Source organism: Hoplias malabaricus, chromosome X2, assembly GCF_029633855.1.
Source record: "Hoplias malabaricus isolate fHopMal1 chromosome X2, fHopMal1.hap1, whole genome shotgun sequence".
Classification (NCBI taxonomy): Eukaryota; Metazoa; Chordata; class Actinopteri; order Characiformes; family Erythrinidae; genus Hoplias; species Hoplias malabaricus.
Genome location: NC_089819.1, coordinates 47,864,321 through 47,879,365, shown reverse-complemented (window position 1 = coordinate 47,879,365; position 15,045 = coordinate 47,864,321). Strand labels below are relative to the sequence as shown.

The following is a 15,045-nucleotide window of genomic DNA, read 5'->3' as shown; positions in this document are numbered from 1 at the left end:
AAATTCCTTTAGAAAGAAAGAATCATCAGAGACTTCCAGACCCTCAGATGAGGCCAACTGATATCTAGGAGTTAAAGAGAATGTCTACAGTTGTGTGAAAACTCTGTTCTCTGGTTTGTTTACATTCAGAAGCTCTATGTTTTTAATAACTTGTCTGTAAGTTATTGTTCACCGGACGGAACAGCTTTGTTTTTTAACAATTTACAGAAACAGGAGCTTTGTAAAAACATTTTACTGGCTTTGAACCCCCAAAGACTGGAGAGCTAGCAAATGTTGATGAAACATCTTTAAATCATGAATGTCACTTTTAAGAAAAGACATAATTGTCATTTTAAGTTTATTTTTATTAAATAGAAACATAACTGTGATTATATCCTTTGCAAATATTGTAGTGCTACTCTTGTTTTGTTCATTTGATTAATTTGAATAGCAGAAATCCTTAAAATACCCCAAGGAAAATGATTCCGTCTCCATAGCATTCAATTAGACTAGCTAAGCTAACTCTGCCTTTGATTAGGATTTAAGAGCTGAATTTAAAGACCAACGTGTCACATTAAACCCTAACAACCTGAAAAATGTGCATAATAAAATTTGCATGAAAGGGATGTTTATTTCCTTGATTTTAAATGTACGATCAGAACCAAAGGCTTAGGTCTTATAAATAAGCTTTGTCAAAATACTTCAACCATCAAACAGAAATTGTATGATGTATTGCTGTCTGAGCATGAGAATATTTGTATAAGTTTGAGTCTTGTCTGTGATATTTGCTGATTTACAGGTCAGTGGTAATGGACAAGTGTGTTTATGTGCTGTACTATTCTGGGTCAGGACACACACCCTCACACACAACACACACTCATGAAGCCTCACAGACCTCACACACATGCACATGGAACTTCACATACCTTGCCGCCCTGGTTGTTTTTACTGATAAAGACCAACAGCACCCAGCTCAATCTGTTTAAACATCACTCTGCTTACTGTGTCCAAATACCTGTCACCTCTTCTTTAATCCTTTCATGATATCCACATTTCTGAGCAAATAGCCAGTGTTCCAACAATATTTACCTGATGTCTGAAGAAATCTTTGTTGTTTTTAAAAAATGTTAAATGTGTAGTTTTGCTCTGGAACTCTGAATCTGGGGTAGTTAACATTTAATGGAAACTTTCTCTTAGAATTGTACAAATGTCAGGCCTAAATCAAGTCATTTCTGTCACACTGGGTTAATCCTAAACAGTTTCATTCTTGCGGTCTGTCTCTGTTTGTGTTGAACATGATACAGATATTACCTTTTGTTTACTATTTAATGTCCAGTCTTTTAATTTCCAGTTTTAACAACCATCATGTAAAAGTTGTTCATTTTACACAAGATATTTCTGAAAGGTATACCTTATGATATGTCAAATGTTTAGGATTTCCCAGATCAGGAGCAGCCGGACTTGTAACCAACTTAAATTGAACTTTGGATGTGCAAAATAAAAATAGGAAAATAAATAAATGAAAGGGTGGAATTCTTGCAGAGTACTGTTCACTATATTACATTATACTATTGGAATCTAATGTTTTATCAATATAAAAGGTAATTGTGGTTTGTGCTTGCTTTTAGGTTACTGGTCGGGGCTCCATTAGAAACAAATGGCCAGCACCAAACAGGTGATGTGTATAAATGTCCTTTAAGCAGAAGAGTTGCAGGTCCCAGCTGCACCAAGCTCAATTTAGGTATTTTTGTCTTTGCTTCACAAACTCAGTGCATTATTTGTGTAAATACACCTTAAAAGGATCATTATTATTTGCTGTGCCAGTGTAATTACTTCTCAATGTTTCCCATGATCATTTGGATAAAGCCCAGCGCTGTGGTTATAGTAAAGTGTTACTAGGCAGCTCTCAGTGTGAAAAGCTGCAGGGGAGACACCACCATAATGATTAATTATTTCCTCAGTCCTCAGTTTACATACATTTCCACATATGTGCTGCTGCATGTGCCACACATCTGTGTGGGATTTCATATAAAGATACAGCAGTGTGTGTAAATAACTTGCAGAGCTACATGCAGCAAAATCTCTAAGAGCTCTTTAAACCCAACTAGATCACATTATTCTATATTTATAGCGAAATAAAATGTCCAAAATATGTAGACACCCTAATGACAAGTGAATTCAGAAAAGTATGAAATGGCACTCATGAGACTTAGGTCCCGATGCCCAATGTCATTTATCACCTTTGGAATGAGTCAGAGTGCTGTTTGTGATCCAGACCTTATACTCCAGTGTCACTGCCTGACATCAGAATTTTTCTCATGGCTGAATATCTACTTTAAAATGTTTCTAATATAATAAGGTTACTGCATCAATCAAGGGGCTGCCTCCTTTTTGACAGCTTTCGTTTCAAAAGCAGGAGTCTTTTGGGCACATAATTTGATAAAACTAGCAGTTATTTACATTGTAATTTCAATGTGTGATAACCATATTTAATGTGGCCATTTTCAGACTGGATGTATAATTAATGGCTGCTTTGCCTACTCTGTTGATAAGTTTGATTAGTTATTCATTGCTGATTCTCTTTAAGGAAAGATATCTTTGACAAATGTCTCTGAACGTAAAGATAAAATGAGGCTGGGGATGACACTCACTTCCAACCCTAAAGATAACAGCTTTGTGGTAAGTTAAAGAAGAAGTGTTTGCTTTGTTGTAGGCAGCAGAAAATAAACGGGAGGACTGGCATGTATAAACTATATATATTTTATTTTTGTGGGTGGCACGGTGGTGCAGCAGGTAGTGTTGCAGTCACACAGCTCCAGGGACCTGGTGGTTGTGGGTTCGATTCCCACTCTGGGTGACTGTCTGTGAGGAGTTTGGTGTGTTCTCTCCGTGTCTGCATGGGTTTCCTCTGGGTGCTCTGTTTTCCTCCCACAGTCCAAAAACACACGTTGGTAGGTGGATTGGCGACTCAAAAGTGTCCGTGAGTGTGTGTGTTGCCCTGTGAAAGACTGGCGCCTCCTCCAGGATGTATTCCTGCCTTGCACCCAATGATTGTAGGCTGGTTCTGGACCCACCGCGACCCTGAACTGGATAAGGGTTACAGATAATGAATGAATGAATTTTGTTTATGTTTAAAATGTATTAATGTATAACTGATATTGTGCTCTAAGAGACATGCAATCAAAATTAGCTGAATATAACTTTAAGAAATATTTGATGACAAAACAATATTTTTTTGTCAGGGCAACACACATGCATCATAAAAATTAGTTATTGTAAAAGGCTTTTTTGGGAAGTTCTGTTACTCTGTGCTGTAACATTATCTCTGAAGCATCCGTGACCTTTCCACCTAGACTTTTATCATAATATAAAGTAATCAAGTCATTTTGCCCAATTTACTCAAACACAAATATAATATTATGTTAGGTGGAATAACTGTATTATTTGCTTCATAAATCTTTAGTGTCAGTGCAGTTTACTGTTTTGAGTAGAACTCTGGCTTTTCTTCTTTGAGGCATGCGGTCCTCTGTGGTCATATGAATGTGGCAGCTCCTACTACAGCACAGGAATCTGCTCCAGAGTCAACGCCAGCTTTAAATTCTCTCGCACCATTGCTCCAGCTTTCCAAAGTAAGCACAGCACACCTGCACACTCCACCTGTGACTTGATTTAACTAGGAATATTTTGGGCTGTGAGTTATTTCCACCTACTCCTCTGCCCAAGACTTATATTTTATGTTAAATTTATCATAAAATGATCTGGAAATGACAAATTCTGTACAATTCAGTGTCAGTCTACTTACTATGCTTCTGACATATTTGAAAGTTAGATAGATCTCTATTTAACGCTCCAAATTTGTTAAAGATTGGCAGATTTTCAGGACATATATTTTGCACACAGATGTCTTCTCTGTAGTAGTCAAATAATTCTTATTTGTATGTATTTTACATATATAGCATTTTCTCTTTCAGGGTGTGAGACTTATATGGATATTGTGATTGTTCTGGATGGGTCTAATTCCATTTATCCGTGGTATGAAGTTCAAGACTTTCTCATCAATATCCTGCAGAAGTTCTACATTGGGCCTGGCCAGATACAGGTATAGGATATACATCCTGTTTATTTTGTAATGTTTGTTTTTTCATAACGATGTATAGTTTAAAGTGCTGGTATGGTCTTACTTCAGTGATAGGTTACAGATATGATATATTGAAGATATATGAAAATTTTATTTGTGTATGTGTGTGTGCTTAGGTTGGAGTAGTGCAGTATGGTGAGAAGGTGGTTACTGAGTTTCAGCTGAATGATTATCGCTCAGTGGAAGACGTGGTAAAGGCTGCCAGAAAGATAGATCAGAGAGGCGGGGAAGAGACCAACACTGCACTGGGCATCAGTGTAGCACGGTACTATACATACATATGTAAAAACACATACAGTATAAATGGGAGGCATGCTCAAATTCATGCAGAACCAGTGCAGGGAAACTCTTCCACCAATGTACTCTCTGGACTTGTGCCTACCCTTGAAAATCAAACAGAAAAACAGTATTAACAGCTGAACTGAAGATCTGAAGTCTAAGAAGTATTCAAATTGCGTTCTGAGGGTGCTTGTCCATTGCTTTTAAATTCACAATCTCTTTATTTTTTATTCAATAACTACATGGTTAAGAGTCCAACCACATGTGTTATTCTTTGGTAAGTGTAAGAAGATTTGCAAACTGACAGGTCATTTAAGGGACTTCAACTCACTTCGATCAATATTTTGAATAAATCTGAATATGTGTTATGTGTCTTGTCAGATCTCAGGGTTTCAAACAGGGCGGAAGGAGAGGAGCAAAGAAGGTCATGATTGTCATAACAGACGGAGAGTCGCATGACAGTCAGGACCTGCAGCAGGTCATCGAAGATAGTGAAAAGGACGGCATTGTTCGATATGCTATTGCTGTGAGTTTCCCATTTTCATGCATGTGTAATTCTTGTTCTTGTGATTTAGCGAAGAACTGGAAAATGTCTTCTCTCTTTTCAAACTCAAATGCAGAAGGGACGTTTATAATGTCAGTAAATTAAAACTTCTACATGCATGATTCACTGAACCACAAAAGTATTGGTTCTGTAAGATCCAAATAAGCCCAAGCAGTTTTGTGGGGGGTTAGGTATGCCAGCCACAATAATGAAAGCTATTTTAACTCATCCTGACTTAGAAATGCCATAGTCCTCAATATCAGTATTCATATTCTCTTAGAGCTTGGACTGAAGATGTAAATGACCTGTTTCAAAGCGGCATGGCTTGTGTGCCCAGCACAAAAACTGAGCCTCATGCTGGGATAATGAGGTGGACAATTAGTGTTGAGCCACAGTAACATGGGCAGGGAACCTATTGAGGTCACGTTTAGTTGCTGACACCAGCGGAATCTGTGACACTGAGTGCTGGATGTCTGAGCCTCATTTAAAGGGAACTAGTAGCTTTGGCCCTGAGGAGGAATGAGTCATGGTGGATGGAAGTGTGCTCCAGACTGGTTAATGTCTAGCAATGGCAGGATGCTGTCTGACTAAATGGACCCTGTTTGGTCTTTGTCCAGGTGCTTGGATACTACAATCGCAGAGGGATTAACCCAGAGACTTTCCTGAATGAGATCAAGTACATAGCCAGTGACCCAGATGACAAACATTTCTTCAACGTCACTGATGAAGCTGCATTGAAAGACATTGTGGATGCTCTAGGAGAGAGGATTTTCAGTTTGGAAGGTAGTGGATTTGCCATGAGGGCCAGCATTGCCTCATGTCTATAATGCAAAACCTTAAGCCTATAAAACATTTACAACATCTCAGCATTGTAGTGAATTATAAATCCACTTGGAGCAAGTCTTAAGCACTCTCTGTTCACTTTGATATACACTCAGTATCATAACTCTTCCCAAGACACTCTAAGACTCAACTAAAGTGCAGTGTGCTGAATTTTAAGCCAGTGCAGGAACCCTTCACCTCCCTTTGTGCTCTCTCTTGCTCTTGTTTATAGGGACTAGTAAGAACGGGACTGCATTTGGTCTCCAGATGTCCCAGGCAGGCTTCTCCACACATATAGTTCAGGTAAGCTTTGTTATTTGTCTGTCTGCTTTTGTTGTATTCCACATCAGAGGTTTTCTGTGTCAATTTCACTTCCGTGGACTTACCACACTCCCCAGATCTCAGCCTCAGTTGCGTCTATAAAACTTGAGGTCATCATGATATATGAAACCCTCCCATCTCTGTCCTTTCTAATGCAAATGGGATTTTTTCGATCACCATTCCAGAAAGATGTAAATAAAAGGCCCCGCACTGGCCTCCCACGGGAGGAAGGCTGTGGTGAGTGGTGAAGAGGAAGTGTTTCCCAAGTCAGAGAGAGAAAAATTATATCTCTATTTCCACCATGCGTTTGGCTCTCTTGGGTCTGCAGCTGATATCAGCGAGAGAGTTGTTGGCTCACAGGTCGACACAGCTGGCTGGCCTCCAGCACAGTCGCACAAATTCCACACTCCCCATTGTACCTGGGAGTCTGGAAGAGCAACAGTGGGAGTATATCCAAAAACTCATTCCAGACTGTACCTGAAGGTCCTAGCTGTTTCCAAGTCTCATTCCGAACGGGAAGGTTACTTAACCTCATCAGTATCCAGGCCACACCATCTGCTGATGCAACTGCTCCAATTTTCCAATCCATTGCCACAAACAAGGCTCAACCTGCCATGGGAATTATAAATATATAATCTTTACATTTTTGTGGGAAAATAAATTGATAGGAAAACTGCAGATGGTGACTAGGATGGCTGGAAATCCCATCTGCCAGACACTTGAAAGGCTGGGATAGCACTTGCTCAAAAAGAGGCGACCTGAGTGTTGAGAAGAAGGATAACTTATTGGAAAGAATATTTAAACTTCAGAAGAAAATTGTCCCCCCAATAGCACAGATGGTTTTTGCTCAGGCTGGGCTCTGCCAGCTTAAACTGTGGCAAAAGCCAGACATATTCAGATGTTCCACAGTGCTATGTGGTCTATTAGTCTTCACATTTGCTTTGCATAGTTTTTTGTGGCTATTAGTTACTGGCATGGAAGATGGTCTGAGTGAGGTTTTAAATAATTCCAGTAACCTGAATTTAAACAGTTGTATGACTTATAAATCATGATCCACTTTTGCTCTAAATCTGAAAAAATCCACAGATGTTTCTGTGCACACTTTCACTGTGAGAAGATAACTCACTCTGGGTGTGAAAGGATGTGTGTGTGGTAGTCTACTTTTTGTTTAAGGCTTTTAAGGCACTTTCCAGGTAAATTTGCTGTTTGCTTTGCAGTCAGTTAGGCACATGTGGGATTGAGCACATATGGCTAAATAGCCAAGAGAAAAACATTCGCAGATCCAGCAGTCATAAATCTATGCTTGTTTAAGCCTTGTAGTCGAACAAGTGTGTTGAGGCTAAGGTCACCATTTTGAGTGCATGACACAATGTGTTTTGAGAGGTTTCATTGCCTATATGTATCCATGAAGCAGTCATTGGTTTTTAAATAGATCTCAGCATGTTCATTCAGGACGTGGTGACTAGTCCAGACTCGGTCATTATGCAGTGTTTGACTTTTCCTCCTCCGTGAAATGAAAGGGAATTAAATGCTTGCTAGAAATCTGGGTTGTTTGGAGTTTGCGCTGTTTCTATGGCAATCGTGCTCAACACATATACACAGCCTTACCAAGAAATATGTACTGCATGAAGTGCTAGCCGTTGTGAATTACTGTAATATTGATTTAGAAACCGTTCCAATGGGTTACACAGTATTTGTGGTGTTTTGCTATCCACAAACCACTGGAAAATGTGCAGTGACCATGAAGCTATTTCACATTTGCTCTTTTCACATAAACCTGATCAGAATGGCATGAAAACTTTTGAAATATGTTTGTTAATGTGAAGCAAAAATGATTTCTACTCTTCCTATTTCGCTCTCATGGCAAACGTGGCCTTGGATATTAGTATAAGGTTAAGCAGAGTGATCATACAGTTGTGCAATTGTTTTAAAGAGAAAGAATATGTGAGTGTGCATTTGGGAAAGCTTATTATTTCAGCTCTGAGTCCTTAAATAAATCACTAATGAATGATTCATTTGGCTAAATTAGGTCTCATCAGCTATTATTCCTAATAAACTGTAATTAGTAAGAGTTTGATGATCTCATGGTCATTAAACGAGTTCGGTGTCAACCAACCAAATTACACATTGAACACAAGGAATGCAAACACATGTTTCACAGCCATGATTGTGAATTAAAGCTGTTGTCATGGTACATATGTTCTTCTTCTTTAAAGGATGGGATTCTGGTAGGAGCGGTGGGAGCATATGACTGGAATGGAGCTGTGCTGAAAGAGACTAGGCATGGTAAGGTGGTCCCACCAAAGTCCTCCTACGCTCAGGAGTTCCCTGAGGAGCTGAAGAATCATGGAGCTTACTTAGGTGAGCACATCTCAGTCCATTTAACCAGTCAGAGCCACTGATTCACCCATGTATAGACAATAGAAACAGGAAATGCATTAAAATTTGAAACACTTCATGGAAATAGTTTGTTACTCACTCACTCAACTTTATTAACTGCATCACAAGGTGCACTATTTCTCAAATACTCATTGTGCTTTGCATAAATGAAACTGTGTCCTTGTTTTTTTGTGTCCTTGTACTTTTAAACAAACATTAGTTAAATGTTTCTAATATAGAGTTTTGACATGATTCATCCGTATATTGCCTTTCTTCTTCCACTCGTCTTTTTCTAAGTTTTCACTCATCTGTCTCTGTTTAAAAGACCATGCATTGGGTGTGGAGATTTTGTGGTTCAATGGCCGCTACTGCTGCAACTCGGTCTATAAACTCACTCACTGACTACATCAACTCATTTTTAACCTCTCCACCATCTCTCTCTCTCTCTCTCTCTCTCTCTCTCTCTCTCTCTCTCTCTCTCTCTTTCTCTCTCTCTCTCTCTCTCTCTCTCTCTCTCACACACACACACACACATCTGTACTCAGTGTCTCGTTGGCACTCAAGGCCCGCTTTACCCACATTAGCAGTAGTGTAAAGGCCCCACTGTTCTTTTATTACAAAATCTTCCTGCCCAGTTTCAGGCTGATGAGCAAATGATTGCAGTGCTCTAATTCGAGCTGTGTCTTAGCCACATTTGCATAATGCAAAGCAGAGTCTAGGGGCTACTTTGCAAAGGCATTGTGGTTTGAGGCTCAGCTGTTAGCATTACTGTTATAGTAATAACTGTTCAACAAGAAATAAACTGTGGCATTTGATTTCCTTCATTTAATTCATACATATATTATAACTTCAAACTTGACTCTAAAAGTGATTAATGAGTAATAAGTAATAATAAGATCAGGGTAGTTGTCAAGACAAAACAGGTTTATTTAGAATGATGAAGCAATGAGAAATATAATTAACTTATTGTTATTTAGGTTACACAGTGACGTCTGTGGTGTCTGCTAAAAGTGGTCAGCTATATGTGGCTGGTGCACCTCGATTTAACCACACAGGCAAAGTTATCATCTTCACGCTCCAGAACACAGGAGAGCTCTCCATACTGCACTCACTGAAGGGACAACAGGTACCACAGCAGCACAGCATCACCTGTGTTCATCTATAGATGATAGAGCACACAAAAACAACACATACACAAAAACCCTCTCATCTACTCATAAGATATTATATAGAAATGAGTGTGCGTGTGTTATATGTGACGGAATGCCACACCAATCATTCATCATGTGTGCATGTTGGTGTGAAACAGCACTTTGTGTTCTTGTCTGTTCACTGTGGCACTGCTTACCATATGCCCAGGAAACCCTGCTACATCAATTAACATTATAGATTTGTATGCACCACAATTTATTAGAGGAATATTAATAAAAAAATGTATTAAAGTGGCAGACATTTGGTGAGTTATAATAAATGTGGTTCCTCTAGTAACTCTTTCCTGATTGGTGCATGGACCTCAAGTCCATTTTAGATCTGATCGGTTTTGGTTCACATGGATTTTCCTGCTCCTAAGAAGTTTCAAATTTTTAGTGCTGCTATATTCCCAAAGGCACTGTTTCTTGGCATATGGTATTCACATTTGGTTTTGCTCTGCCAGATGCTTTTAGATCACCACTGAATGGTCGAGTGACAGGAAATGCTTTCTAACTGTGAACAGTGTTTACATTTTTTAACACACTCTGGTAAGACTTAAGCTGTGTTAGACCACTCTATTGTAGCAATGTAATTCTTGCTCATCCATTTTTTATTTGGGACAGAATATGATGCAGTCTAGACTCCAGACACACACGGAATACATGTGCTTCCAATCACACTGAAATTTAAAACATAGACAGCTAGACATACACATACAAAAGCACTTATGTATGTTTTTGGCATATGATTGTGTTGTATACATATAGGTCTGTATGGATATAGGGTTTTGGGGATTTTTGGGGGTTGGATGTATTTGGATGTATTATGGATTGGTACATTCTGGTGTTAATCTGTACAGATTGGCTCCTACTATGGAAGTGAGATTGCTCCAGTCGACATTGATGGAGACGGAATTACTGATAATCTACTGGTCGCTGCCCCAATGTTCTTTAGTGGAGGCTGGGAGAGGGGAAAGGTCTACATCTACAGGGTCACTGAACAAGTAAATATACCAAAAGCCTTTTACAATATGTACAATACTATACACAACACAACACATGCGTGACAATCAGAACTCCTCAGAACACAAGCTATTTATATGGAACCCATGCTTACTTAAACCACACCTGATCACAGCTAAATAAAATGTCAAAGAAATCATACCAAGCCATGGCTGTGGCTCAATTGGCTTTTTAATTTTCATATATTTTTTTAATAGAATAACCTAACTTAATACCACACTATATCAAGTTGCGGCCACAACTTGAGTAATTAAAGTAATTAAAAATAATGGCATATTATAAAGCGCACTGCAGAACACAACACCAAAAGAAGCACCTCAAATAAAGTTGGCACCAAACCTGTTGTATAAAAGTTTTAGAGTGCTTCTCCATTAGGTGCCTTATTATTATCCCCTTAATGAAAGTGCAGACAGACATTTGACACCTGCTTACATTCAACCCATGCCAGCACCATTCCATGTCTTTATTAGACTGCAAGTGCACATTGAACTCAGTGGGAAAACATTTACTTCTTCAAGGATAATTACCTGCAGCTTGTGGGGAGACTGTGCTGTACCAAAGGCTAAAATGACTGGACAGTAACGGTAAGAGAATCATGGTGGATAGGAAAAGAACCTCAGGCTGGCCAGCTTCTTTCATCCAGTTAAGGTTTATTTCCTGTGATGTTTCCCATCAGTCGTTCAGGCCAAGAGAGAAGAGAAACCAGAAGGAAACAAGGGAAATTTCAAAGCATATACCTTATTTATTGCCTTTATCAGGGACATATGTCACCATTCCAAGTTTCAGAAGTTTCCATTCTGCATTCCGTTGTGTTGCATTTCAGAAGCTCTTTGTTGCATTGTCATGGTTTTATGCACCAGCCACAACCTCTTTTTATGATTCAGAATGAAACTGTTCATGTTCCGGTGCATTTAAGACTGATATGTCTAAAAGACCTCTGTCCTGATTGGGTAGTGCCTTATTTATAAAGTTTGAGCTGAAATGTCTAGGCTTTACACTTAGGTGTGGTTGGATTTGGGTTGTTACATCACAATTTTTTTAAATCCAATTAGACTCTTTTTGGCTATTTAATTTCTGCAAAAGGACAGTGAATGGTATGTTTACATTCAGCTGTTTCTGGAAATGAAAAAGGGGCTGCTATATCTATGTACCATTTCTTTTGTGTAAAACCCAAGGGCTGTTTTCCACTCTGATCTCCCCTTTCTCCTCTGCTTCCCTCAAATCTTTCCCCATCTTCTCCTCTTTTTTCTCCATTAAAAAAAACAAGTGATCTCATGTGGCTGCCGTCTGAGGGCAGTATATTAAGGAGAGAAGCATGGTATTTCTGAGGAGGAGGAGGAGAAGTGGGTGAGGGTGGGGTAGGGGGGGCGGGGGTTGTGTGGCTAATTGCACACCCGAATATTTGGCTGACATGTCGAGTCTTTGCTCTGAGGAATTGCACCTTTCCCTCAAACTTTCCGTCCTTATGAGACTAATTGTTTTCAAAGGCATGGCGGACGTCTCCATACTGACTTCACCTTTTTACTGTAGACGCTCTCTATAGCCAAAGATGCTTAAGTGGTAATACAGATGCATTTTATGTATTTGACCTTGTCAGTCTGGGTATGTTAACAGATCGTTTTCTGTATTTAGATATCCTTTGGGAGAAGTGTGCATACAATACTGAGTGATTCTGAACTGTAGTTTAAGATTACAGACTGTTTATCACAGGAAGCCTGAGAAATGCTGCAGTCTATAATTTGAAATTTTGGACACATTTTTATGTTTAGCTTCTGAAAGGAATTTTAAGTAATAGACATAATAACCAGACAGTTACTACTTAAGTATAAAGATTGTGTTTCTGGATCATATGGCATACCCTGAGGAGAAGCCTCTCAGACTCCAGTGTTTGGGTAGTTACGTGATTCTAATTAAATTACTTTATTATGTATTACTTCTTCTAAAAGTATTTTCATTACTTTTTGTAGTACTGAGCAATACACATCTGAACAAAAAACCTTTTTACATTGACTTCAATTGAAATATAAGAAGATTTATCTTCTTCTGTAAAATCACTATTTTGGAGATACATGTTTTTCTTTGGAGATACAGCGATGATATAGGCATTAACATGGAATTTATATATAGAGGAAGCATACAATTTAAATACATCATGTCCCACATATTTTCTTTTACTAGGAACTTATAGGTAACATAAGAACAGTAATATTATCGTGACTAAAAACAGTGCTCAGACTTGAGTGTACACCAATTTTATTCCTTCACTTGTATGTTCACAGCCCCGCTTCATCCTAGAGGGGGCACTTGAGCTCACCGAGTTGGGACAGAATGCCAGGTTCGGTTCTGCTCTGGCTCCAGTACCTGATCTAAACGGAGACTCTTTTAATGATGTGGTGGTGGGAGCTCCATTGGAGGATGATCATAGAGGAGCCATTTATATCTACAACAGCCAACGCAATAGGATCCTCAGGAAGTATAAACAGGTATGTATGCTTTTTTTCAGTTGAGTAGATACAGACCTTGACATAAGTAATGGAGTAAAAACATGGAGTAAAGAGACATTCTGGTAATACTTTAATGACCTCCATTGGTCATTGATTATTTCCCTAATAACTACCTATGTACATTTATTAACTATAACTGAAGTATATCTGTTCAGCAATTTTCAAGGAAAAAATGTAATGCTTCAGCTGGTTCAGTTACACCTCCTCAAACCACAAATAGACAGGATTGGTTAACTTTATGACATATGAAACTTTGGATGCCTGAATTTGCTTGTTTGAGACAGGCAATGCTGCAGTTTAAAAACTGAAAAGCTCAGACATAGCTGCTTATTTCACACAACATGTGTCTTCTAACAGAAATATCACCACATGGGCAATGAACAATGTAGCAATGCAAAGTTTTGCATCAATTATTCCATCTAATTTATAATGGTTTGACAGAATGCAAGATTAAATATTGGTATCATCAGCTACAGGATTCAGAATGAACTATAAATAATGCATATTGGAATATTTGTGGTGTTATTTATTTAGGCCCAGAACAAAAGCTAAACCGAGAAAGTGTGTAGATATACAGCTACATTGTTACCTTTTTCTGTCAGTTTCTAAAGATATGTAGCAAAATGTTTCCTTCAGAATTCAGCTGAAGCAACTTTACTTTAAAAACTGTCTCTAAATTTGTTTCCATTTGTTTCTGTCTCTCAGAGGATTGGAGCAATAGATCTAGCCCCTGGTTTGCAGTATTTTGGCAGGAGTATCCATGGGAAATTGGACATGAATGGTGATGGTCTGGTGGATCTGGCTGTAGGTTCATTAGGCGCTGCAGTCCTACTCTGGTGGGTGAAAACTGTAGAAAACTCAATATACTAAATCAAACAGATCAGGAAATAATCCATACACCTCCATGTTCAAAGTATATAAGAAAACTTATATCAAAAGTATATAAGAAAACTAAAAAAAAAAAAACAACAGTTGGAAGAGACCTTTTGTATATATGATGGTACATGATGTTGTTTTTGTGTTTCAGGTCTCGTAATGTGGTACGTATTCATGCTAAAATCCAATTTGAACCAAGCAAGATCAACGTCTTCAATAAGGACTGTCGTAGAGGAGGGAAGGATGCAACATGTATGTCTGCCATAGTGTGTCTCAACATCACCGCCAGGACTGCTATCAAAGCCTCGCAGGAAGTAGGTCAGTCCTCCAAGTTACTTCATCAATAAGTTTCTGTAAATACATTAAAAGGGATTAATTATTATTGAACGTCATGAAAATTTTGACAATATAATTATTCAACAATAAAAGCAATGCACCCAACAATAAAGGAAGCCTCATGCATTTCTTGAATCCTTGAATTCGATCACCTTGAAATATATTTGTATTAAGGCTTTTTAGCTTTTAAATTTCTATAACTTTATTAATGCATATCTCCCAATAGATATTTTAACACAAATGATTGTTCTGGAACCAAGTGCTTTCATAGCAGGCCCTGAATTGTTTGGATAGCCATTTCTTTTGATTCAGATGTATGAGCTTTAGTGGAAATCAAGACTATACTATTGCCTTCTCACAGTCCCTTCTTCACAACCCAGTTCATTTAGGGTAATTAGGAAGCTCTCGCCACATTTTATGGCTTAAAGAATAACACTACAAGATGATCGATTCCATGCAAAGTGGGCTTTTGATCATCGTTTAATGACTTTGTTGACTCAAGCTCTACCTTGGAACTGAAAAGCTCCAACTGGAGAGCAGACCTATTAGACCCGGATGAAACCAAAGAATATCTGATTGTAGAATATGAAAGAGGTTTGCTTTCAAAATAGCACAGAATTACAGTCTAAAATAACACAGTATTTAAGAAAGCGC

At 38.5% G+C, this 15,045-nt stretch overlaps 1 protein-coding gene across 1 annotated transcript in view; it reads left to right on the top strand.

Moving 5' to 3' along the window:
* Positions 1–1,616: 1,616 nt before the first annotated feature.
* LOC136676700 (integrin alpha-11-like) overlaps positions 1,617–15,045 on the top strand; it is a 28,849-nt gene continuing 15,420 nt past the window's right edge. Inside the window, exons 1-14 of the mRNA XM_066653884.1 lie at positions 1,617–1,720; positions 2,567–2,658; positions 3,494–3,608; positions 3,951–4,078; positions 4,234–4,382; positions 4,778–4,922; positions 5,558–5,723; positions 5,995–6,065; positions 8,300–8,444; positions 9,440–9,588; positions 10,513–10,656; positions 12,955–13,158; positions 13,885–14,015; positions 14,207–14,373. Coding sequence (XP_066509981.1) covers positions 2,608–2,658; positions 3,494–3,608; positions 3,951–4,078; positions 4,234–4,382; positions 4,778–4,922; positions 5,558–5,723; positions 5,995–6,065; positions 8,300–8,444; positions 9,440–9,588; positions 10,513–10,656; positions 12,955–13,158; positions 13,885–14,015; positions 14,207–14,373 — 1,765 coding nt within the window. The 5' untranslated portion in view covers positions 1,617–1,720; positions 2,567–2,607. The remainder of the gene's footprint in view (positions 1,721–2,566; positions 2,659–3,493; positions 3,609–3,950; positions 4,079–4,233; positions 4,383–4,777; positions 4,923–5,557; positions 5,724–5,994; positions 6,066–8,299; positions 8,445–9,439; positions 9,589–10,512; positions 10,657–12,954; positions 13,159–13,884; positions 14,016–14,206; positions 14,374–15,045) is intronic.